The sequence below is a fragment of the Sturnus vulgaris genome, chromosome 5 (assembly GCF_052056855.1).
Source record: "Sturnus vulgaris isolate bStuVul1 chromosome 5, bStuVul1.hap1, whole genome shotgun sequence".
In the NCBI taxonomy this organism is placed as follows: Eukaryota; Metazoa; Chordata; class Aves; order Passeriformes; family Sturnidae; genus Sturnus; species Sturnus vulgaris.
The window spans coordinates 55,152,927-55,177,230 of NC_142247.1; the positions used below are offsets into that span (position 1 = coordinate 55,152,927).

The 24,304-nt window shown below is 40.0% G+C and overlaps 2 protein-coding genes across 2 annotated transcripts in view; both read left to right on the top strand.

Annotated features, from left to right (window-relative positions):
- Nucleotides 1-4,051, top strand: part of MAPK11 (mitogen-activated protein kinase 11) — a 29,760-nt gene extending 25,709 nt beyond the window's left edge. The window contains exons 11-12 of the mRNA XM_014877765.2: nucleotides 180-353; nucleotides 3,368-4,051. Coding sequence (XP_014733251.1) covers nucleotides 180-353; nucleotides 3,368-3,441 — 248 coding nt within the window. The 3' untranslated portion in view covers nucleotides 3,442-4,051. The remainder of the gene's footprint in view (nucleotides 1-179; nucleotides 354-3,367) is intronic.
- An 8,045-nt stretch (nucleotides 4,052-12,096) lies between these two features.
- Nucleotides 12,097-24,304, top strand: part of MAPK12 (mitogen-activated protein kinase 12) — a 33,238-nt gene continuing 21,030 nt past the window's right edge. Inside the window, exons 1-4 of the mRNA XM_014877763.2 lie at nucleotides 12,097-12,260; nucleotides 12,982-13,111; nucleotides 22,295-22,353; nucleotides 23,664-23,775. Coding sequence (XP_014733249.2) covers nucleotides 12,145-12,260; nucleotides 12,982-13,111; nucleotides 22,295-22,353; nucleotides 23,664-23,775 — 417 coding nt within the window. The 5' untranslated portion in view covers nucleotides 12,097-12,144. The remainder of the gene's footprint in view (nucleotides 12,261-12,981; nucleotides 13,112-22,294; nucleotides 22,354-23,663; nucleotides 23,776-24,304) is intronic.

Consider the following 24,304-nt stretch of genomic DNA (forward strand, 5'->3'; position numbering starts at 1 on the left):
CAGCTCTCTTTGTACGCGGAGTACAAAATCTTCCAAACTTGTTATGTTGCCTAAATTTTGACAGTAATATTAATCGTGTTTAAGGTGAGTGAGAATAGGCTGTGTGTAAACAGTTGCCTTTTCTTTTATTTCCTCATGATCTCTTCTGGCTTTGAACTGCATTTCTGTTTTTGCCTTAGCTGTAGATCTTCTTGAGAAGATGCTTATTTTAGACAGTGATAAAAGGATCACTGCCTCGGAAGCACTTGCACATCCCTACTTTGTACAGTATCACGATCCGGATGATGAACCTGAGGCTGAGCTGTACGATGAGTCCATAGAGAACAAGGAGCGAACCATAGATGAATGGAAAGGTATCAGAACCGCATGCACTAGTTAAGACATGTGGCAGAAGAAAGCCTTACTTAAATAACAATTTTCCTCCATTCCTAGACAGAGGAATTTGAACTTTTAAGCCTCAGGCAAACAAGTTCATATGTGTGCTTGTGGGAGTGGACAGGCAGAAAGGCTTATATTTCCTCTCTGGATTTTGCCCACTCTCCCTCTTCTATCATCTCCTTACTAGATTCCCTGTACTAGTGAAAGCTTAACTAAAAGCTGATGCTAGCTACCAGGTAATCACACATTCAGTTTTGCTTTTGGTTTTCTAGGTCAGATCCCCAGCTGAAGTAACTGTCCTGGGGCAAGTGACACTACTTGGGATTCTGGTCTAGTTCTGACCAGAGCCAGAAAGTAATACTATCCACGTAGATGTGTATTTTGTTAATAATTATTTAGATAGCAAAGGAATCGAGATAAGTAACTACACCATGCTATTGGTCCTGTTTGAGATGATAGATTTTACTTGGGAGTGACACCCCAAAATCTTTCTTAGATAAATACTGCAACAACCTTCCGTGCTTGCAACACAATCATATTGCACTGCAGTATCACGGAAGTAAGGTGGCTCAACATTAGATTACAAGTACACTGAAAAGTACAGTCCAATTTCACCACTGTCTAATGAGGACATATTCTTCTAAAAATTCCTTACTAGAGATTTTAAATTGAGAATAATGATGTGGCAAACCAATTGTTTCTGGTTATCAATAAAGGTCTTTCCTTGGCTTAATATGAAATACGTCTTCTGTAAAATAAATGTTCTTTTGTTTCTATTTGCATTTTCTGTAACTTTTACTCGGGAAAGATTTGATAAAAATGTATTATCATACTGATTAGGTTTATGATGAAGAATACTCTCATGTCTTACTCATGCCATCTACTTGTGCCATGTTTTATCCTGGGCATTACAGGGGAGAAAGCAGACTGTCTACAGCAAATGTATCTTAAAGAAAGATAATAGTAGGGTCGTGGCTCTCTCTACAATAAATCAACCTCCTAGAGTCCTGGAAAGGCTTTTGTAGAAGCTGAGTGTGTCTGTACAAACAAGGAGTATTGACTGGCATTGCTTACTCCTTACACATGCTCTCCTTTGCAAAACCTGGCAGCCTACAGCACCACCCATATATCTTTTTTGTTGTGAGCTGTGGTCATTTGCTCCTGTACTTAGGAATGAATGATTTTTTTCTGCTGTTTTTTCAGTTGCCTGAGTCTTTAACAGGAAAGTCTAACCATTTCTGAGTCACAAAGCGGATTTCTGTTTGTGATGAAACTCCATTGAAATTATTTCAGGAACAATCTTAGCTTAACACTTTCTAAACTGAAATGAGGATATGAAGTTGAATTCTCTTGAAAGGGCAGTATCATATTATTTATCATTGAATTTATCATGTATAATTTTTTTACATCATTGACCTTGAGAAACTACAGGTCAAATTCTTTCTTTATTCAGGTTTAAAAAAAGGCCTGAGACAAAATTCTCCAAACTCGCACAGCAGGTTTGCTGCTTTTCTTTCTTCCCTCTGGCCATGTTTTTATCTTGGGGAATAAACCTTTTATTTTCAAGTACAGCATGTGCCACATTTAAGTAAGATGACATAAAACATTTGTAGTGTTGATGAAATATTGATGTAATTTCTCAAGATGTCAATGGCATGTTTCTGCTCTTTTTCTGTTCAAGTTAAAAATCAGTGGTGCCTGATTTCAAGGGACTGAGCACCAAAGTAACGAGACTTCAGACACTGTCTTATACATCATGCACTTCAGAGTTTTCTTGGCCTCCATTGCACACTACTGAGGCTTGCAGCCCAAGCTCATAGATTTCTTATTGACATGTTTAATCAGTTAAAAAAGATTTCAAAATTTTAGAGCCCAAGAGTATGCTATTCCGAGTTGAATGCTATACGTTCTCTGCTTAGATGTTGCTCCAGTTGCACATATCTCTGCTGAGTAGGTGCAGTGAGAAGTGAGTAAAGAGCTTCATAAACATAAACCACAGAGCCAGTGAGAATAATTTCTAATATAGTTCCAGGTGTCTGAGTTGTGAGGACACTGGCTTCTCCAAGTTCAGTCAGCTGCAGCTCCTCCCTCGCTGCCTGTAATTCTATGTAATAGTCATAAGTCAGTCAATCAAAGCCACCTAACAAATCCTCCAATGCCTGGAGCTCTGCACACAGAATTTCCTTTAGAGAAATCCCTCACTGAAACTGGCACACACATCACTGTACACAGTAGTACAGCATAACACAACCAGAGCATAAGCAAGATTCAGTCCCAAGATTTTTTACATACTTTTTAAGAGGAGTCCTAGGTGTGCTTGCAGGCATAGGAGCTGTCTCAGACAGAGTTACTTAATAAACAAGCTAATAGGCATATGTTCGATATGACTTAAACATCAGTCTTTGGAAAACAGAACCTGAAGTAAAATTTCCTGATGAAAGCTGTTACATGCTTCTAAGAGAAAAAGAAAATTTTTTTCAGAGTACCGTAAAATGAAGTCAGCTACAGTAAAATATTAAAAAGAAATCAACAGAAAAACCAACCAGGATCCCAAAGAATTAGCACAGAATTGCAAATGATATATAATTGAAGGCAATTGACTAAGAGATGATAAAGATTGTTCTCCACAGTTAAAAGTGTACATTTTAACTTACATTTTACATTAAAGATTCCATTTTCCATTACATATTGCCTTTTATTACATCATTTTGGCAGGTCATCTGACAGCGTAATTGATGTTTTCATTTCAGGGCTTGTGTGTTTTAGTAATTAGTTGAAGGGGACAGTCACGTTGTACAATAACAGTATTTGTGAGTCTAATTTGTAATCTGAGGTTCAAAGGAGGATTCCTAGTGAATTCAGTCTATTATTGGATGCTAAAAAAGATGGAAATACAAAGTACAAGTCACGTGTATCTGTAGAACTGTTTTGTCTGGAATATTTTTCTTTTGAAGAAAATATCACCTAATCCTTCTCTTTTCCTCTACAGAACTTACCTATGAAGAAGTGAATAGCTTTAAACCACCCGACTTAAAAATGGACAGCCTGGAAATAGAACAGTGAATACAGGCAGCTCTGTCTTGCCTTGCTGCACTATGAAGACTGTTAAAATATAACCCTACAATTTAACCTGTGGTCAGACATAGATTTTACTATCCAAAGATGTTGGAGGAGATGTGGAAAAACAGATGCATTAAGGAGAAGTCAGATGTTGCCTGTTTTGGGTGGGGGGAGGGTTTGCCTTGTAATATGAATGTATTCCCAACTCACAAAGGGTGGTAAAGAACTGCTTCATTCTGACAAAATTATGCACTGAGTTCTGTCAAGCTGTGTGTTCTGCATGTTTCATTTCATCAGTTGTATTGCCAAAATAAAGGTGACCTTTTAAATTAATTTTGAAATTGTACATTTAAAGCATGAATGTATACAAACATAAACAAGAAGTCCATACAAGCAATCAGTTTTTCTTTTTTTTTCTGGTGGCATTTTATCTGTCTTTTTTCGTACTATTTATAGTTAGTGCCTTTATGAAGAGAGGGTGTGGTAGTGAGATAGACAGAATATGCATATGTAGTCATATATGTGGTGGTCTTACACATGTACTGGATGTCTCTCAAGCAAACTTAACACCTGCTGAAAGTCAGTAAAAATAAATCTTTCTCTTCTCTTGCCATTCAAGTGTCTGTTCTCATTATTTCCCACATATATTTTTTAATCTGCATTATACCCATTTGTGAGATAGTTTTACTTCCCAATGGTGTTCCTCACCATGCCATTGCTGGACTGTTGGTGAATTTGCTGGGTTTACAGGAAGGTGCTGTGAAGGTACTGCAGCAGAACTCTGTAGACTTCTGCAAGCTTCAGCAAAGGCTGTCACAAATGGCAAGTCAGGAGTGCTCAGTTCAGTTCACAGCTTTGAATTAAATATTCCACATTGTCTTATTTTCTTTCACAAAATCTTTGGGAAGGTAATCTAATAATGACCATTGGAAGACATGACAAAAGAAGGAGAATCAAGAATTTAACATTCCTCATTGGAGTTTCTTCTTAAGCAAAATTTTAAAGGTTTTCTGACTCTGAAAAGTTGGAAAAAGAAATAAAGAATTGCAGGATACATTAAATACTGAGATTTTTTAAAGAATTAAATGTATATGATTCCTCCATTATACTGTATACTGGAACATAACGTGCATAATACTGTAAAGGGAACATCCTTTTGGCACAAGGCCTCTTGTATTGGCTGTGCCTTTCTACATATTTGTGATTCACAGCTGTTAATTGTTTAACTTGTGTCTTGTTCTTGCTCTGTCAGAGTCTTATTTTGGAGGTGGCTTTTTAGAATATTTAGGTTTCCTGAAACTTTTGTTATTAATATTCAGTTGTATAGCAGTTGTATAAGGTAATGGATTCTACTGCATTTACTTTCCTCTGTATCTTTTCTATGTAAAAAGAAAGGGTTTTTTCTAAATAAACAGATTTAAAAACAAAAAATCAAGTCCAAGAACTTTGATTTTTTTTCAGTAATAGAAATAGGCATTCTATCTAGAAAATATGCTTCTAATTTGTGAACTAAGTGATAGACTGTTTTGGTAATGTTGACCAGTTATCCAATACTTGCATCTCATGATATGCAGCCACTTGTATCCACCTTTCCCCAGGGCATGTTAATCTGAAAGTAAATGCCTGCATGGATTTCTTGGCTGAAGTGCTGTCAGCCATCATTACTTTGGCTTCCTGTGAAGCTGGATGAGGCCTGTAATGAGCATGCAGTAACTGAATTTCACGCTGACTAAAATAGGTGAAAACGTTCTAAATCTTTGAACTATTCGTCTGACTACATAATGAAAATATTCACTCAGTCATATCTTAAACTTTGTTTTTAAAATTTGTTTGCCAATTAAGTAGCTCAGTGCTTTATTTTTTCTGAAATCTGATACTGAGCTTACAAGCCTATTTGGCAGCTCCATTTCAGTTGGAAGGGCAAGGATGAAGAAAAGAGATTTCACAAGAGCTTTTTCTGTCTGACAACAATTGATTTATTATGGGCTTTGTCCTTTCATTTGTTAAATCTGGTTTCCTGGCTCTGAGGGTAGCCATTGTCAAATGCTTCAAAGGATGCATAAAGCTGGCTGCCATAGCTCTGCCACTTGAGGTAGAAAGTTTTATGCTGCTTCCAAAATTTTTTCTTCTGGCAGCTCTGAATATTCCTCTGAATATTTTCTCTGACATTCAGAGATGCAATTTTTTCCTAGGAGATAAATTATGTAGGAAGAATATGGTCATAGCCATATTTAAACTAATCAAAGGTGACAGTAATGGGCAACAATAGCCCTTTTTAATGAATTACCATCAAAACCTGTAAATCATCTCATTTTAATGTCAAGAAAAACAGTAGGGAGACAGACATCTTTTTCCTAGATGTGCAAAATGAAGGCAATTACTTAGACCTCAAAAACCAATAATTAAAGTATTTTTCTAGAGTAAGTAATCAACTCCCTTGTGGCAATCCAACATGAGACTACAATTTGGTAACTTTATCAGTTTACAACAGCAGGAGAGGGTAATTGGAAAGCCAGTACCCTAATAGGACAGAAAGGTGGAAAGCTTAGCACTAACAATGCTTATCATTCGAACACAGATGGAAGAAAACATCAACCAACAGGCAGATGGAGGTAAATACAAAGGAGTGAGGGCTTTGTCAGGCTGGGTGAGGCAGATGGCTTAAAAGTAAATTTTTAAAAGTAAGTAAATATAAAGCTTTTATAAAAATGTATTTGCTAAAAATGTGTTTACTGAAGGCATTGATTACATGGCCCAAATGTTATTTGCAAAACTTGTAGTGTTGCCTGCTTAAACACTGGGGATTAATCTCCTGACAGCACTCTTCCTTTCAGTAGCACAGTCATGCCTTTGTAGGTGCTCTATACATTGTATGTATGCTTGAGGAGAGCAGCGTAGGTTTTAGCCCACACTAAATTAGGGTACTCTCATCCCTGGCCACCTGCAAAGCACAGAGGGGAAGCTCGGAGGAGCATGGCTGGGCTTTGTCGTGGAGGAGGCAGCTCAGACTTCCAGTGGGAAGAACACAGCTGTCCAAGGGCTTTCTCTGGTCAATTACCGACGTTGGTAGCAATTTACTTTTAATCTGAATTTATCTAATTTCAGCTTTCAGTCACAAGAGCTTGTTGTCCATCCACCTAGTGAATTGAAATCACTTCTAGTATTTATTATCTCAGTATATAATCAGGGTTAGTGCAACACCAAGTCTAGTAATTTTATCATCACTGGCAGCAAAAGGTCTTGCAAAAGGAAAATCTTTTGCATGCATCTCATTCTTTTGACATGCCTAAGTATACACTGCACTTTTAGAATCTGCATCTTTATTTTTTAAGCTCTTTACCTCATCAGCACTGAAACCCAGAGACAGAAATTGATACAACACAGCCAAAGCAGACAGGAATAAAAAAAGTCTTTAATCTACAATGGACCAATGGAAAGAAAAACCAAGGATGGTTTAGAGGAAAAGCACTGTTTTAGAGGATATCATGTGCCATACCCTGAAGATACAAAGTGGCTACTTGAGTCTGAAACAGCACAGTTACTAGCAATTTTGAAAATTTATGAAGGGGGGAAAAATAGGAAAATAGGTAATCAATACTGATATATAAAAAGAAATACATAATTATAAATAGGTAGAGTCATTATTTATACAGCATTGTTGCAGAGTTCCAGGTCGTGCTCTTGGTGGTTTTTTGATATGGTGTACCAGATGAAAGCAAGAGGAAGGAGAATCAGTGTGCTGCAGTGTCCAACACAGCAAGCACACTCTAAGGGTCAGGAGGAGAACAACCCTTTCAAGGGCAAAATGTTGGCAACAAAAGAAACTTTGACAGAGATGGGAAGCAGTCAATACAAAAGTTCCTTCCTTCCTTTCTTCCTGTCACATGTGCTCCTGGATCATAACAAGAAAACAAACCTCCACTTTGCCCACTCTTGGGACCTGGTCGGAGATGAATCTGTCCGAAAAGTACCATACTGAGCTTCCAGCACAAATTACTTAAGTATCCTTTGCTACATCTGTAAATTATTGACTTGGCCCAAAAATCCCTGACAGATGAGTAGTGGTAAAGATTTAGCTCTCATGAATTGCATTGTAAATTGGGTAAACTATGTCTTTTGTTAGCAGCAGAAAGGGATTCAACCTCGACAAGATTAATCTCCTTAGGAAGGAATTAATAGCAACACTTCCATTTGCTTTAAAAGCAGCTGCTTTTTTCTCACACATTACTGCTACTGCTGCTAGTGTTTATGGATGCAAACACTGGTCCTTAGAAAATCAGCACACTTGCACAAATGAGAGTACCAAGTGTCATTAATTTATGAGTCTGGGTAAGGGGTTTTAAAGCACTAGAACGAAGAGATTTAGAAAGCAACATTAGTGTTGCTGCCACTGCCCTCTTTCTACTGTAAAGATAAAATATTGAACTGATATGCCTAAAAGTGTCTAAGTTTTCACAAGGAGGGAATATATTGGGAGCTTTCTATGTGAACAATGATCTCCCAACCAATCTGACACTTAATCCATTAGACCAGAAATTTCTACATAATAAGCGAAACTCTTCAATTAGGCTTCAATCTTGCAGACATTACAAATGCTTCATTCTGCACTCCTATAGTCCCCCAGCTCCAATTACTGTCACAAATTAAGATGTGTACCATAGCACAGAGGTTTTAGCCAGTCCTTTTAGGTTCCAATTTGATCACAAGTAATACTGAACACAGTAGAAATACTGAATCACAGTGGCAGCGCTGAGACAACTATGCACTAAATCTGCCATAACTGGCAGCCTCCACTGAGCAATACTTTGTTCCTTATAGAATAATATCCTGTGGTTTAGCACTCAGATAATATATGACTGTTTTATATTTGAGCCTGACTGCTCAAATCAAGAACCATAGTTAAATTGTATTCTGTCCAAAAATTACATACAGTACTCCTGTCCTGCCCAGGTGAGGTGGAAACAAAGAAAGCTAAGGCAGCAATGAGAAGGATGGGTAAGATGGGGGTAAGAATGCCATGATGGTTTGGGTGGTTTAAACAGGAGATGTGCACAACTATGCAGTGACAAATGAGTAAAGCTATCCATCAGTGATATCCATTAATGCTCTTTTCATATGATCTTTGTATTGAAGTTTGGAAACTCTTGAAGAGTTCTTTTTTGCTCTGTAGATTACAGCATCTCATACTGCAACAATCTTTGTTTAAAAGATAGTTTAAAAATTAAACTCCTTCAGTCTATTGTAGGAGAGGACCTTTTGGTGGATTCTGAGGAGAAAAAGTTAGGAGAGTGATAAAAGTAGTTGATTTATACATAAGTGTCTACTACTCCCTGGTAGGAACTGGCCTCTTCACCAACCTCCAGCAAGCAGGGATAATGGAGTAGTACATAGTAAGTTCTCACTTGACCTCTTGAAAAAAATGAAACTTATAGTTTTAATTATTTTTTTAAATAAAAAAAGCACTCAAGTGGTGCATATTTATTCCTTTCTACTGATGGCTGAGTGACCTTGCAACACGGCAAGACCCCCAGGAGGGCTACATGTCACAGAAACTGGAACTGAAACACCCTGCTCATGGGGCAGAGAGACAAAATCAGAGAAGTTGCAAAATAGTTGGCAGTGACTCCAGTGGGGAAGGGTGGGGACAAAATAGCACAAGAGTATTTTCCGATTAAAACTGAGATTTTTTTTTAATCGCTATTTTTAAAGCTTTACTTCTTGTTGTAATAAATAGAAGAACTTACTTCCTCCATGACAACAGGTCTAAGTAGACGAGCATAGAGTATTTTTTGAAGGTGGGGATATAGAAAGCTTGTTAAAAATAATAGTGTTCTAGCAATCAGCTTTTGACAATTTAGCAAGATTTTTTTTTTTATTAGCATTTAAGGTATATTTTACATAGCCAAATTATTCATATGTGAATTAGTGTATCAAGAATAAAATGATCATTTAAAAGACAGACATAAACAGGCAGAAAGGTGAGAAGGTGTTTGATTTTTCAAAGGACTTTGTATGGTCTCCTTTCCTGCACGTTATCAGTACCTGGACTGGAGATCAGGTGTTGGTCCCCTCTCCCTGCTCACATTGATGCACTCCTGCACCCAGGGCCCAAAGGTCACCCATAGTTCAGCTCCTGACAAACAAAGCTGTGCCATTTTGTCATCTCCACGTGACAGTTTGTGGTGAGCAGCTTTGCTATCAAACTCTCTCACCAGACTTCATACATATAGGATTTCCCAGGAAAACATGGTTAGATTTCTCACTGCTTGCTTGTAGGGCTTCTGTTCCAGCACCAAAGAGTCACCTCCAGGCTGGAGGGACACTGAGCTCTCAGTTCCCAGAGGGATTAGAAAGAGTACTGTACCCATCCCATCTACCTCATATGCTTTGCAGCTGATGGCAATCATCCAGCACATCAAAAGTTGGCTCTTAAAAAAAAAACCCACCACATTCTGATACCTCTTAAATCTTCCCTTAATGGATGAGCATTAGAAAAGCGCAATTTTTACACCATTAATGCATTTATTATTTCTATTAATGATGTCTCAAGATCCCTTTTTTCTATTAACTTTACAATAAACATATGCCAAAGCAGAAACACGTGATAACATTCTTTTTTAAATCCATGCTGTCAAGCACACATTGCCCAGAATAAGATATGGCTGTAGCATCTATTAGTCCCCTTGCAAACTCTTTGGGAAAACACATCACCATGTATCCAGCTGAGCCTAGCAGGATGCAGGGACTCATGCAGTTTGTGACACTGCTGTGAGATCTTCCAGCTGTGGATGGAGCCAAGTTTCTTGCCTCATTCCCTTCATAGGTATTTTGAATGGTTTATTAGACAAAGCTTCCCTTCTTATGACATTGCTGATTTCCTTTTCAGTAAGTTTACCAGTCCATCCCTGTATGTGTGAGCTGGTGGGAAAGCTGGTCTTATATTTGACCTACATGGCTACTTCATCCATCTATTTCAAAGTATGCCTAAATATTAACTTGAAAGGAAAACATGGGAAAAACAGCAGTAGATAACTTTGTCAAATTAAAATTAAGTTGCTCTGTAATATTCTCAGCGTCTGCACAAGAGCGACCTTGACTTGACGTTAAATTAGTACTTTTATCTACTGTATCAAAATCATCTAATTTCTGCCTCTATAAAAAGCAAGCAGTAAAAAAGTATTACTTTGTCACAACTGGATAAAGGAAAACTAAGTAAGGGATGACAAGCAGAACTAGTCCTCTCTGTATTAGAAACATATATAATGGCCATTAAAAGTAATTTAACTAATGGACTAGTTTAAAACAGGAGGAAGCTGGCTTCACGTTACCTGCACCATGTATCACACCAGTAAAAATCTGAATGGCAAACAGAATAGAAGGGATGTCAGAAATTTTAAAAAATTTCCTGGGGCAGAGGATCTTTAAAAGTAAACATCTACTATTGATCTAACAGTTCTCACAAGTCTCATGTTAACTGCTAAATATCAGAAGGCTGCTCTCCATTGTCCCTAAACCAGACATCCCAACAGGTCAGTGGAGAGCAGCACTAGAACATGGGACTGGCAGTTCAAAGATTGTGTTCTTCCTGTACCCCGGGAGGAGGAAGGGCAGGGCAGCTCTTCCACATCTGGTAGTCAGGCACGAAAAGGACTGAGCCCCTGGCAACTACCAAAAGGGCATTGGGAACCATGAAAGTTGTCCAGATTGCCCCTTTAGAATTAAACCACAAATTGAACTCTAGTGACAGCAAATCTGAGTTATCTAACCTCAGCAGCATTGCTCGGGGGTGAAGTCAAACAAAACAAAGGCTTTACCAGACCCTGAAGGACAAGAATTTTAATTATATTCACACAGAGAACACATAGAACTATTTTAAACCAGGTCTTTGCCTTACATATGTTGCTGGCCCAGGCCTATTTATTACAGAGCTACTGAGAAGGTTGCTCTTGTCTGTACTCCAGCACTGCAATCATTTCAAGCCACTGCTGCAACAGTTCCATTCCAGTTCACTTCCATGCACAAGACCACTTGCTCTGAGCACCTGAACCAAGTGTGTGCTGTTTTTTATTTAACTGTATGAAGTATTGTTGTAACTTGGATGTGACCCTCGATGATCTGGGAACCCCTCAGCTGTTCGTCTCAGGGCGGAGGCCATATGAAAGCTCACTTTTGGACTCCCAGCTCTACCAGCTGCAGCCTCTCGTACTCCTTAACACTGTGATGCAGCAGCCGATGGCACCTCACCGCAACCTGAGCACAAACGCAAAACGGACCCGGCGTGAGGGGTCGTACCGTGGCGGGGAAGATTCGGCCGGGAGGGGTTTGGTCCCCACTGCAAGGACTCGCACGGACAGCGAGAGCCTCGGCACCTGCCTCCCCGTCCGGGAACGCTCCTCGCCCCGGGACACCGCGCCCTTCGCCCTCAGCCTGGGCGGAGCGCAGCCCCAGGCGCCTGGACTGGAGGGGAGGGAAGGCTGCCGGGCCGCGGCAGATCCCGAGGCCGATGCCGGGGCCGGTCCCAGTGCCGGTGTCCCGAGGGAGCCGAGCGGCGGGCGGTGCTCCGGCGGGGCTGCGCGGGGCGGGCGCGGGCGGTGCCGCTCGCTCAGGCCCAGCCCCTCGGCGCAGCCCAGCTCGGCGGCGCTGGCTGCTCCCGCTGCCCCGGCCCGGGCTCTTTGTCGGCGTGTGCCGGCGGGGGTCGACAGCGCCATGTCCTCCCCCAAGAATGGCTTCTACCGGCAGGAGATCACCAAGACCCTCTGGGAAGTGCGGGACCGCTACCGGGACCTGCATCCGGTGGGGTCTGGCGCCTACGGAGCCGTGTGGTGAGCGGGGCGGCGGGGGGCAGCCCGGCGGGGGGTGGCGGCCTCAGTCCCGGCTCGGGGGATGCTGCCGGGCCCGGCCCTCTGGCGTGTTGCTCTCTGCCAACTTTTCCCGGTTGTTGTCCGGACCCCGGCTGGCCCCGCCCGGTGCCGTCGGCCCCGCGGGGCAAAGGGGCGGCCCCGCTGTTCACCTGGCCGCCTCGGGCCGGGCTGTTCGGCCCGGGGAGAGCCGAGGCTGGAGGGAGCAGAGCCCGGAGCGCTGCCCCAGCACTGCCCCAGCCCTTCCCGGACAGCGCTGCCCGCGGCCGCCGAGCCCGGCCCGCGACACCCCGGTTCGGCAGCGTCCCTGAAGCCCGGGGTGTTGTAGCCCTTGGGGCGAGCCCCTTGGTTTGGCTCTGCTTTGGTGGTGGGTTTGGGCGTTTTGTGGATTTTTTTGTCTTATTTTTGGTTTAGGTTTTTTTTTTTTTTCCCTACTCCGCAGATGTTCCTCTTTAAAGCTCTTGATAATTGTCTATATTTCATCAGAGTCTGGCAAGCTTTTAAACGAACGAAGCGAGCTGGCTGCTGGCAGAGGTCTCTGGGGAGGTGATCTCCCCCCATGGCACGGGCGGCTGCGGGCCGAGGGCCCGGCGGCACGGGGCAGGATGCAGCCCCTGCCCGGTGCTGGCCGGATTTGCAAACCTGCTTCGGTCCTTGCCCACTAAACTCTTCTTTTCTCTTAAAGCTCAGCCGTCGATGGAAGAAGTGGTACCAAAGTGGCCATTAAGAAATTGTACCGCCCGTTTCAGTCTGAACTCTTTGCCAAACGGGCTTACCGAGAGCTGCGTCTCTTGAAACACATGAAGCATGAAAACGTGAGTTAAGTCGTTAGCTCAAAACCACAGTTTAGGCACTCTAAATCAAAGAAAATATGTAGATTTGGACAAGGCAGATGTGTAGCTGAATGGAATTCTGGAATATTTCAGCCTGGTTTTTTGTCTGCCTGTCCTACAAACATCAGTTCACACAAACTAGAATATCCTGTGGGAAACACCACTTAATTTCCATGTAGGAAAGGTTGGGTGGGGAAGGTTAGGACCACAGTGCAATTTGTTCAGTGCTAGTGAGAGGGATTAAAGACCAGAAATTACAGTCTCCATTGCTGTGTTCCTGTGAATTGCAGGAGAATACAGAGCACAGGTCTGTGGTGGGTCTCCAGCATCTTCTTTTTTTAAAAATTCTCCTGAACTTGCATGAAGATGCACACATGCATATCTTTGGGGACGAGTTAGCATTTTTCTCTTTTATCGTTCATAAAGCATTTGAATCTTTCAGGCTGACATTAATGGGAAACAGGAAAAGTCCATAAATGACTAAACAAATTGCTTTACTGTGAATCAGAGAATAGGTAATAGAACTCTGCACATAATTCCCATGTAACATGAAAGAAGAACAGTTGTAGAAAGAAGTGTTGAAAGTGTGATTGAGAGAAAGATTCATGGTCCCAAAACTGCTTAGGAGTTTAGGAAAAAAAATAAAAAGTTTGTGCAAAAACAGTTTTTATGGAGTCAAAGCATGGATTCCAGGTAAGAAGAGTGCCAGGGTGGGCTTGGAGGATAATTTTAAGTGCTGCTCATGAAGAATGCATATGGGATAAAAAAAACCTTAAAGTTTGGAGGGAGTTGTTAAAATGATGCATAAGAACATAGTTTAAAATGTTGGTTGATGTGGAAGATTAGAGCATACCTCCATTCAGAGGACCTTCACAAGAAGCTGAGAGATCAAAAGCGAGGATGAGAGAAAGTGGTAATGACAGTAACTAGCCATTGCCATTGAACATTATAGTACTAATATTGTGAGTACCAACTAGGTTCGTTTGAGGAATAATTTGTGGGTTGTCCTGACAGTCCAGAAGGAAAAAGAGATTTTTGTAGGCTGGAGAAACTGTCTGCTTGTTTTAATCTACATCTTTTAGTCAGATTACTTTAAGGTAACTGCCTCATTACCACTGCTGCATATGTTTAAGAGTTAATGTTTGCAGGAAACTTCTGTGTATGGGCTTTAATACTCTCAGCGTTTTCTTTGCTGAACATTTGGGAGCAGAGCAGCCCGTGCAGTTGCCAAACTCCTAACTGTGTCCAGAATTTTGAGATTATTTTTCTCCCATTTCCCAGAATAATCTGTTAGGTAGCATTTTCCACTCCTAGCAGGTTTTATGCAGTGTATGCCCTTCGGAATAATACTCTAGAACTCCACTGTGGGCTCAATTGGTAATTAAAGAGTCTAGAAGAAAATGCTCACTGGGGAGCCTGAGCACAATCTGTACAAGTTAAAAATCAATACATATGAAGGAAGAGAAGGATTTACAATGTTAGGAAACAGTTTGGGCCACAGAAAGAAGAGGTTTATGTACTAAGGCAAAGTTTTAAAATTACTTATGGCATCTATTTATTAGAGAACTAAGGCTGAATAAATGATCCTGCAGAAACTAACTGTTCCACCCATCTGCAATGAGACTGACATGGCAGTACAGCCATCAAGACAATTCCTGTCTGCTCCGTCAGCCTCACCCCCTTCTGCCAGTCGTGTTGGCCATGGTGAATTAGAAGCAGCAACAATGCCTTTTAGGATTTCAGTTTCTGAGCTGATCTCAAGGGTACACCTTTAGCTGCTTCACCCATCCAAAATTAAACCAGCATGGCAGTATTGCTCCTCATCGTGATTTTCAGCGCAACCCCTTTGACACATTCAACAATACATTATCACAGTTTATTTAACCTTATGCTGTATTCAGAATGGTGGAAGAAATTGTAATGGTCTGACACATTGTGTTAAAAATAACAGCTCTGATCCTCCATTTAGATAACAGAAGATACCATTAACCCTGTGTCTCAGTGATGTAATTCATTAGCATGTCAGTGAAGAAAAATGGAGGAAAATTGCTGCTTAATACCTTCGACGACGTTCGACCTTCGTTATACCCTCTCTGAGGAATATGCTAATCTTTTTTTATGTAGAAAGGTTGTAGGATGACCAGAAGTCCTGTAAAAGCAAATATAGGAGTAATTCTACTGAATTTTATTGGACTTGTATTTTACTTTGTAGGGAAGCTAAGTCACAGGTCAGTTTTCTTCTCTAGGCATTTTCAGGAGTTGATTGGTTGCTGGCATACCATCTTTCATTAGACCTCTGTTCTCTGTAAAGTCTCTCAAGTAAATGTAGTAAGGCATATTTCTGTATAGACCATTTCGTGAGGAATGTTCCTATATAAACCATGCAGACTTGGTCACATAGGTCTTTCATCAACCCTTTGCAAACAAATCCAAAGGAGTGTTGAGGGACAAGGGACAGAGGCTATGTTTGAAGAGGATGAGACTTGTCTGTTAAGAGACAAATCAGTCTTTGATGGCACTGGTACACGTTTTTTGTTTGTTTGTTTGGTAGGCCTTTCATTTGAGAGGACATGGGGTGTTTCCCAAGTTTCATAAGCTGTTTCTACTACTAAAGAAGCAGTCTAACCCAGATCAATTCCTAAGGCATTGCCAAAAAGAAAAGTTTGTTTCCTATGGGATAAGCTGCTGGATCACTCTGTAGCTGCATAAATGGCTGGCATAGGGAGGGGCATGGTATGGAAATGAGGAATAAATACAGCTAAGGCAGAATGAAGAAAGCACTTCTAGGGGTTGTTTTCCTCCTTCATTTATTTGTGCTAGTTTGTAGTATTCATCCCACTACAGCCTTAATAGCTCTTGATTATTTCTTTCACTTCTACTGAATCTTGTACAGAGGAACGGTCTTTTTACCTTTAGGAAACAGTTTCCAGTATTGCTGCTTCTGTTCTGTATTTCTGTCCATTTTGAGTTCATTTGAAATGAGGACCTTTAAAATTTACCTATTATGGCTCTGGCTTAATACCAAAAGCAGTGAAAATATGGCCAGTGTGCTAACTTTGGCCCTGGCCTTAGCTCTCGAACATTTGCATAGCTCTGTATTTGTGTATTCTTCTGCAGTTAATGGAGATGTCTGTGTATACAGAGTGAAACCCAGACAAGTAAGTGGAGGTGCAGAACCTTTAGTTTCTTTTGGCAAATGATGTGGATTTTCTGATACTTTTGGACTGTAAGTGATACGTTGATACCCACTTTTGTTGAAACAAGTGCACAGTTGTTTGCAGTGGTCCAGCCCTGGTGCTCTCCTCATCTCCAGTTTGTTATGAGAAGTTTTTAAGCAGGAATGCAGAATGGCTGGCAAGTGGAGATGGCACTAGAGAGAGGACAAGAAGAGCAATGACTCATGCTGGTGGCTCATGTCAGAGCAGAGTGTGGATTTTATCGAAGTGTGGTGTTTGTACATATGTATATACCTATGTGTACGTATAGGCACCCACAGGAATTCTGATGCAGTTCTACCATTTAAAGTCTGAGTGTGTTTCTGGTGTAAAATTTCTGACAAATGCCCATTAAACATTTCTTGGGTCAGTTAATATTCTACAGATGTTTTCCCTTCCTGGAAACTCTGTATGTAAGAGGCCGCTGCAGTATTTGTTTAAAGGTACTCTATATTATGCTCTCATTCTTTGCTCAGAGTGGAAATTATCCTCTGGTGTATTCCCACATCTGAAGACCAGTGTGTGTTTTCCATTATGAGAAGCATGTAGCTTTTTTTTTCTGCTTTGGAAGGAATTGGATATCCAGCAGACACCAAATTATCTGTCTCTCTACAGTTACATTTCTGAGGATGATACACTTTTAGGTTGGCTGCTTTTTAATTCTGTTTTCTTTTTTATTTTGAAAAAATGTTGAGCTTTTTATTTTCACCTACAGGGTGTCAACCAGGAAAGGAATTAGTTCCAGAGAAAATAGTTGGTCATGCTGTGTTCTTGCTTGAGAAAAATCTTAAGTCTGTCACCTTCTGCAGTTTGTCTAGCCTGACATAAGCAGTGGAAAGCAACAGCATCTGCAGCTTACAAAATCAGACTAACAAGGGAGTTGTAGATGAGTGATGCCTTAATCGATGAGAGCATGCTCACTTTTAGAAGAGGTTTCCTGCAGGACTGCACCAGCTAAAAATGCACATTCTTTGAGTACATATATACCAGTAAAGTCCCTATATTTCCTGTCTGGAAATGGCAAATCTCCTTATTGGTCCTTATGAAAGCAAAAACATGGTTATAACTGGACAGTTTATTGCTGTCAAAAATGTGTAAGGGAGAAACATTCCTGTCTGCTTTTCTGCAGGATGAAAGCTTAGCACGTTTAGGGAGCTAACAGGACACTGGAGTGATTTTATTTTACTACTCAAAAATCAGTAAATCAGCATAGGGGTATGTGTTGTCATTTCTGCCTATTTTCCTGACTTGACTAATAGGTGATTTATGTAGGCTGGGCTTCAGCTGACAGCCATTTATTCACACCCAGCTTTGGGTACTGATAAAGCAGACTGATGAGCTTATTCCACGAAATGAAAATAATAAAAGCAGCACTGAAATCCAGACTTTCCCTTTTGATTGCCATTCAATCTAGAGATGAAGATGAGTCTGTCTGCAGGATTTGAATCTGTCCAATGTTGCCTATGAATCCTTTGAAGGAAGAGTGTGATAATGCTCATGGGTATAGCTTTTGAGTGCCAGTATGCTGACTGGCAGGAGAAAAGAAAAGGAGGTCTTGCAGCCATCCCTCATCTGTGAGGAGGAATGGTGACTGTGGTACAAGCCTTGGCATGAATAGTAAAAAGTTTAAAAAGATTGAGAGTTCTTAGTGTAATAAAAGAATGCAGGTGTCTATGATGAGAACAGCACAAGACCATGAAGTTAATCCTGCAGAAAATTTAATGTGACATAATGTGTAGTTCAGCAAGGCTTTTAAGAGAAGTACTTGCATGTTTAGCCTGAGTGCTAAGGCCACTCCACTGTGTTTTCATGCATAACATCTGCAAGATAAAGTAGCACTTACTGTATATGTACTTTATAACCTACATTACTTATTAATTTATACTAGATTCAGGTCTTTTTTTGATGTACTGCTGCTTATATCAGAAACTGTCTTTTACAGAAATCTAATGGGTTAGTTCTTGAATAGAAGTAATCCAATACATCTAAGTACAGGGGAGGGCAGACATAAGGAGCTGTTCACCATTGTGCTCTGCTGTTGTAATAGTGTTTGGAAAAGAAGGCAGCTGAGAAGGGAAGGGTAGAAACTACCATACCAATGTGAACCTGTTATTTATTTGTTAACAATAGTAAAGTTGATGTGTGTGGTCAGGGGACACACACAGTAGGGTTAAGAAAGGCTGGCCATGCTGCTACCCACCCCCCACTGGCTTCAAAGTAAATATATTGGGTGAAAGCTATCTTGTGAAAAACAAGTTAGACCAGTAGATGGGTAGTTCTGGGGGTTTTCAGGAAGATGGGGCATCTCTCTTACAAAGACAGGCTGGGAGGGTTGGAGTTGTTCCACCTGGAGAAGTGAAGGCTCTGGAGCGGCCTTCCAGTACACGAAGAGGGCTACAGGAGAGCTGGAGAGGACCTTTTTACAAACACGTGTAATGACAGGACAAGGGACAATAGTTTATACTGGAAGAGGGTAGATTTAAATTGGACATAAGGAAGAAATTCTTTACTGTGAGGGCCATGAGCCACTGGCACATGTTGTTCAGAGACGATATGGATGCTTCATCACTGGTAGTGTCCAAGGTTGGGTTGGATGGGGCTTCAGGCAGCCTGGTCTATTGGAAAGTGTCCCAACCCATGGTAGGGGATTAGAGCTATAGGAGCTTGAAGGTCCCTTCCAACCCAAACCAGTCTGTAGTTCTATGGAAGTGATGCAGTATTACACCCCGTCTTTGAGATAAAAGCTATTTAAGTACTTTGGCGCAGGCTGAAGAAATCCAGGTTATTTTTCAGTCAAATGTACAGCAAATGCATTCTTTGTGGGCTTATTTATTTGAGACATTGCCTCTTGGCAGAGTTAATTGGGGTAAAAATAAGACCCTGAAAAGGCTGTACTGCTGCTGATTTCCTCAGATGCATTTCAGTGCCATTGCAAAGTGTACTAGGTTCATTCCTCAACTGGGCTTCCATCTCTATTACCAGTATTTGTGCTGATTAACACCAAAAATAGATTTATAGAAGGTTTCACTCTATACATTTCATATAGGCAACACTATGAAAAATAAAATAAATTATTCTTGTGGCTGTTTATGATGGCTTACTTTAGTGCTGGAACACCATCATAAAGTTCTTTACAAATACTGTCTTTAACTGAGAGATTTCAACAGAAACAGGATTTTCCATCATATTATAACGGAGGGAGTTGACTACACCTTGTCCATTTCTTTTCCTTTTCCTGAACAAGTAGCTAAAGTTGTATCTTTCTCAGAGGATTTATTCTATCCCAGATTTCTTTGTGCTTAATATAGCTGCAAAAATCTCTGGCCTAAATGGAAGTATGAATGACTCTGCTCCAGTACACGAAAATAATCCCAAACCACAACTATTAAGTAAAGATCACTGAGGAAAAGGAAATGGGTCCTTCACTTCTATTTTGTAATTGATTAACTATTAATATGTCTTACCATTTTGGACACTAAGATAGATTTCAGGATTTTTAGAAAACCAGATTTGAAAAGGAAGAGAAGTATTGTGAAATTCTTAGCATATTTAAAGAGTTTTCTGGTTCATCATTTAAAAATCCCTTTTTTGGGAGCTGAGCATTGTGGTGAAGCTTGGTGGCTTCATTCACTGTAGAGAATTTGCAGCCGTGATAGGTTTGTCTCTGTAAGTTTGCAACCTTACTTCAGCAATAATGGACATCGTGCAGCATTAAGTAAGTACCAGGACCTCTGTTTACTTGAATGGATATGCATTAGAGTATTAGTGAACTTCATTACAATGTTTTGGGGCTGGTATGTTCTGCATGGAAACATGTTCTTCATGCTCCCGTGTGCCTGATAATGCCTTGATGCACAGACGTGTGTGATAGGGCAGCCACATTATTTCATCCTCCTCTGTGCCCCTTCTTTTCATTGTGGTGTCCCAGTGTCTTTCACTGCTGCAATCAGATGTGATGAGGTTTATTTTCTTACAGTTCTTATGTAGGTTTATGAGGGCATGGAAATAACTGCTTAAGGAGAACATGCAAGACTTGAGTAAGTGGGGCTTGATAAGGAAAGACGCATATTAAATAAGATTACTGCTAAAATTTAACTTCCTTCTTCATCTGTGTACATCTGAGAAGAGCACACAACTTTTCTGGCTGTGTATACTGTGTATGTGTGTTTCTGTACACACACTGCCTTAGGAAATGCCTGTAGAGCTACGTTATGCTCCACTGTTGCAAAGTATGTCTTTGTAATCCTGTCTTCCTCCTTTCTCACTACCTCCGCAGAGGAAAACCTTATGTAAAACTGTCATTAAAAAGAAAATTCTTACTGTAATGTTTGCACTAGAGGTATTACTTCAGATAATAACAACCACATCCTCTGTGGGCTTATTTATTGTTTTATAGTAGTTATTCTTATTTAATTAGTTTCATATAACAGTCCCAGGTAAATATTTGTGGCTTTTTTTCAAAGATAGATGTGGCTACAGAGAAAGGGAATTTTAATTTTCTGCCTCCATCTTTATTAGTTTTTCTATCTTCTTTATCATGATGACATTTTGATAATATCCAGCCTAACCGTAGTAGTCTGCCCTTAATGTGGAAAGACTAAAAAGATGTGCAATAAGGATTTCATCATGGTTGGGGATTTAAAGCTTCAAATAAAGGAAGGTGTCCTTTTCTTGCATTTCCCCCCTCTATTTTTGCTCATGCTTCTCTTTATTTTCACATTTTTTAAAAGATCTCTGACTTGGATAACAGTTCTTGATGTATGATCTAATGTCTGTATGGCCACAAAGATAGGGTTGAAGAAGGTTATAAAGCTTATTAGTCTTTTAGCTTACTTATAGCAAAGTTCTGCACAGGCTAATGTTGCTAATAACAGCAAAGCTGTGTGTTCAATCTCTGTACAGGCCATTCACATAAGAGTTTTACTCAGTGATCCTTGTGGGTCCCTTCCAGCTGGGCGTATTTTGTGATTCTGTGACATAGCAGCCTGCATCTGGGAAACACCGCAAGCACTCTGAGACTTGGGAGTCTTCCTATGAACAGACAGAAATGTTCATGAATTAGCAGCAGAGGTAGAAAAGAAACAGCTCTAAAAGCCTGTTATTTGGGCACTGTCAGGGTTAAGCAGCGTATAAACTAAAATCTGGATTTAGATCATTCCAGCTACTTCTTTTTTGAGCATTGAGTTCTGTATATTTAATTTCCTGGTGTTCAATGGGCTTGAAAGAAGCATTGGTGTTTAGTGTAATGCACTCAGTCAGTTTGTATAGTTCTCCCAAAAACCATACTAATAGGAAAAGCTGTGGTGGAAAATCCATTTCCTTACTAGATTATTATTTCTCTGTTCAGTGATAGAATGGTTTTGTTTGATGAAAAGACTCTTTGGAGAACCAAAGGTGTAGGCCATAGTAAATCATATAAAGTTCTTGCAAATTTTTTTCTCAATAAAAACAGTTCAGTTCTAGTTTCTTCTTTGGACTTCCAAGAAGCTGTTGTAGTCTATGTGCATAAATTACCCTGTTACTCATATTAGAAGATGTTTACAGTGCACTTCATTGATAAGCAGCAGGCCCAACTAGGTGGAGAGCACTTAAAAGTGCTTCATATTGTAGACTGACTTTTCTGGTTTGTTTTCAACACTTAGTAGTTAAAGTGATAAAATACGGTCTCCTCTTACATAAAATGATTAGCCTCTGAACTTTTCATTCCAGTAGATACTTTTATATTTTTTTTAACACAGGGTAAAGCTGCTGTCTGAGTTATAAAATCTAACACACAACAAATCCTGGCATTACTTCGGGTATTCTCTCTGCCTAAAGTGAGCTAATGTCTCACTATGTTTTGGATTTTTTGATTATATTTTTTCACTTATTAGTGAAAAATTGGTGATTTAGGCTTTATTGTGTCAAATCAGCCATTAATTATATTTTTCTTCTTTTTTTTTTTTTTTAGGTCATTGGAATTTTGGATGTGTTCACACCAGATGTAACAATGGAGAAGTTTAATGACTTGTAAGTTCCAAGTTGTTTGTTTCTTGGAGCAGAGCGTTGTTGCTTGTGTGGGAAGAAAGGTTGTTGCTTTTTAAATGGAGAATTTCAAAATTGTTGCTTTATGGACTTTTTTCTGAGTTTCATCTTAATATAACTTTTACGTGTAACTTTGGTGGGCTGGAATTTTCAGATTGTCATTAGAACCAGTTTCCTGTCTTACAAGGTGTGTACTTCTTTCAGGCCTTAGTAAATGGCAATTTAGTGAATTCCCTAATCCATCTTACAAATATTGATTTCTTACCCTAAGGTCCAGGTTGCTCAAATGGTAGGACAATTCTTAGCTCAATCAGGTCGGCTGAAAGTTACCCCTACTGCATGGCGTATCTCAGTGGTATCCATCCAAATTCAAGGATCAATTTAAAAGTGCTGATGCTGCTGAATTTTTTACTGTTTATCTGCACTGTGGTCTGTTGTGCCCCGTGACTGTTTTCCCGGTCAGTGGTCCAAGCAGCACCTGGTGCAGGTTGTTTCTACCACATCTCCTTTTGGTGGCATCTCAGACACAAGATGTTTAAAATGTCCGCTGTTTTATTTGTTTACTGCTACAATTCTGGTGAATTAGAGTTGCTAAAGAAACAGTGCTCAGAAATCCTTTTGGGCTTAATGTAGGTTTCCTGTGTTAGTAGAACTGTTCTGGATTTCATCTAGTGTATCTATGTTTCCTAAACAACCTTGTGTATTTATATGTTAACGAAGAAAGCTATCTGACAGAAAAATGTAGAAAATCAAGTACAGAAAACATGGAGCATGTGTTCATATAGATTTTTGAGCCAAAAGGAATGTGTCTATATTGTCTATTGTGCTAGCATTTTATACAGCTTATATAATAGAATGCACATGTACGTGATGACCATTGAAGCACTGTGTTTTAAATGAGACCCTAAAATCATCCTCCAGATTTTGCTAGTTCAATAACGTGGTCATGACTGAGATACATTGCCTTGCATGAATATCTTCATTTTCTGTGTAGCTGTCTTTGAAATATCATGAGGCTTTTGGTTAGTTTCTTTCTAAGCTAATTCTGATAACTAGCAAATTTCCATAATCAGTGACAGAACTGGGCAATGCCTCTTTAAGACAATCAGATAAAAACAGATAGGCTTGAAGAGTAGGAGGATGATGAAGGAATTGTTTAGTAAATGGAATTATCTATAATTTAATATTGTAATTGAACTATAACATACAATTATGTTTAAATTTACATGACAAAGTTAATCAAGTTAATCTGCTTGTTTTTCTTTCCTTTTGTTTTGTTTTTGTTTTGTTTTAAGCTACCTTGTCATGCCATTTATGGGAACAGACTTGGGTAAGATAATGAAGCATGAGAAATTAACTGAAGATCGAATTCAGTTCCTGGTATATCAGATGTTGAAAGGCTTAAAGGTTTGTCAATTCTACTGCTATTTTGATATCACAATCTTTTTTCCTAGTAAAGTGTTATGGAAAACTATAAGTACTTGCATTTTATCCTACTATTAAATTATATCTCACGTAGTGTCGTAAAAATCTATATTAACTGTAAACCGTTATATTAATTTATTATATAAAGTATATTTTTACCTGTCTCTCTAAGTTTCTCATCTTATGTTAGATGCTCCAGTCCCATAGTCATCATCATTAAGCTTCATTGGCTTTGCTTCTATGTCTCTCTTTAACTGGGCAGCCCATAGCTGAGGACAGTACTCCAGGTGTACCTCACCAGAGCTGAGAAAAGGGGAAGGATCATCTTCAAGTTTCTGGCAATCCTCTACCTAATGCATGAGGCTTTTGGTTGTCTTTGGTGCAAGGGCACAGGTCCTTTTCTGCCAAGCTGATCAATCTCCAGCCTTGTCTAGCGCACGGTGTTAATCCCTCCCAAGATTTTGTTGAACTTTGGTGGGTTCCTGTCAGCCCATTTCCTTAGCCTGTGGGG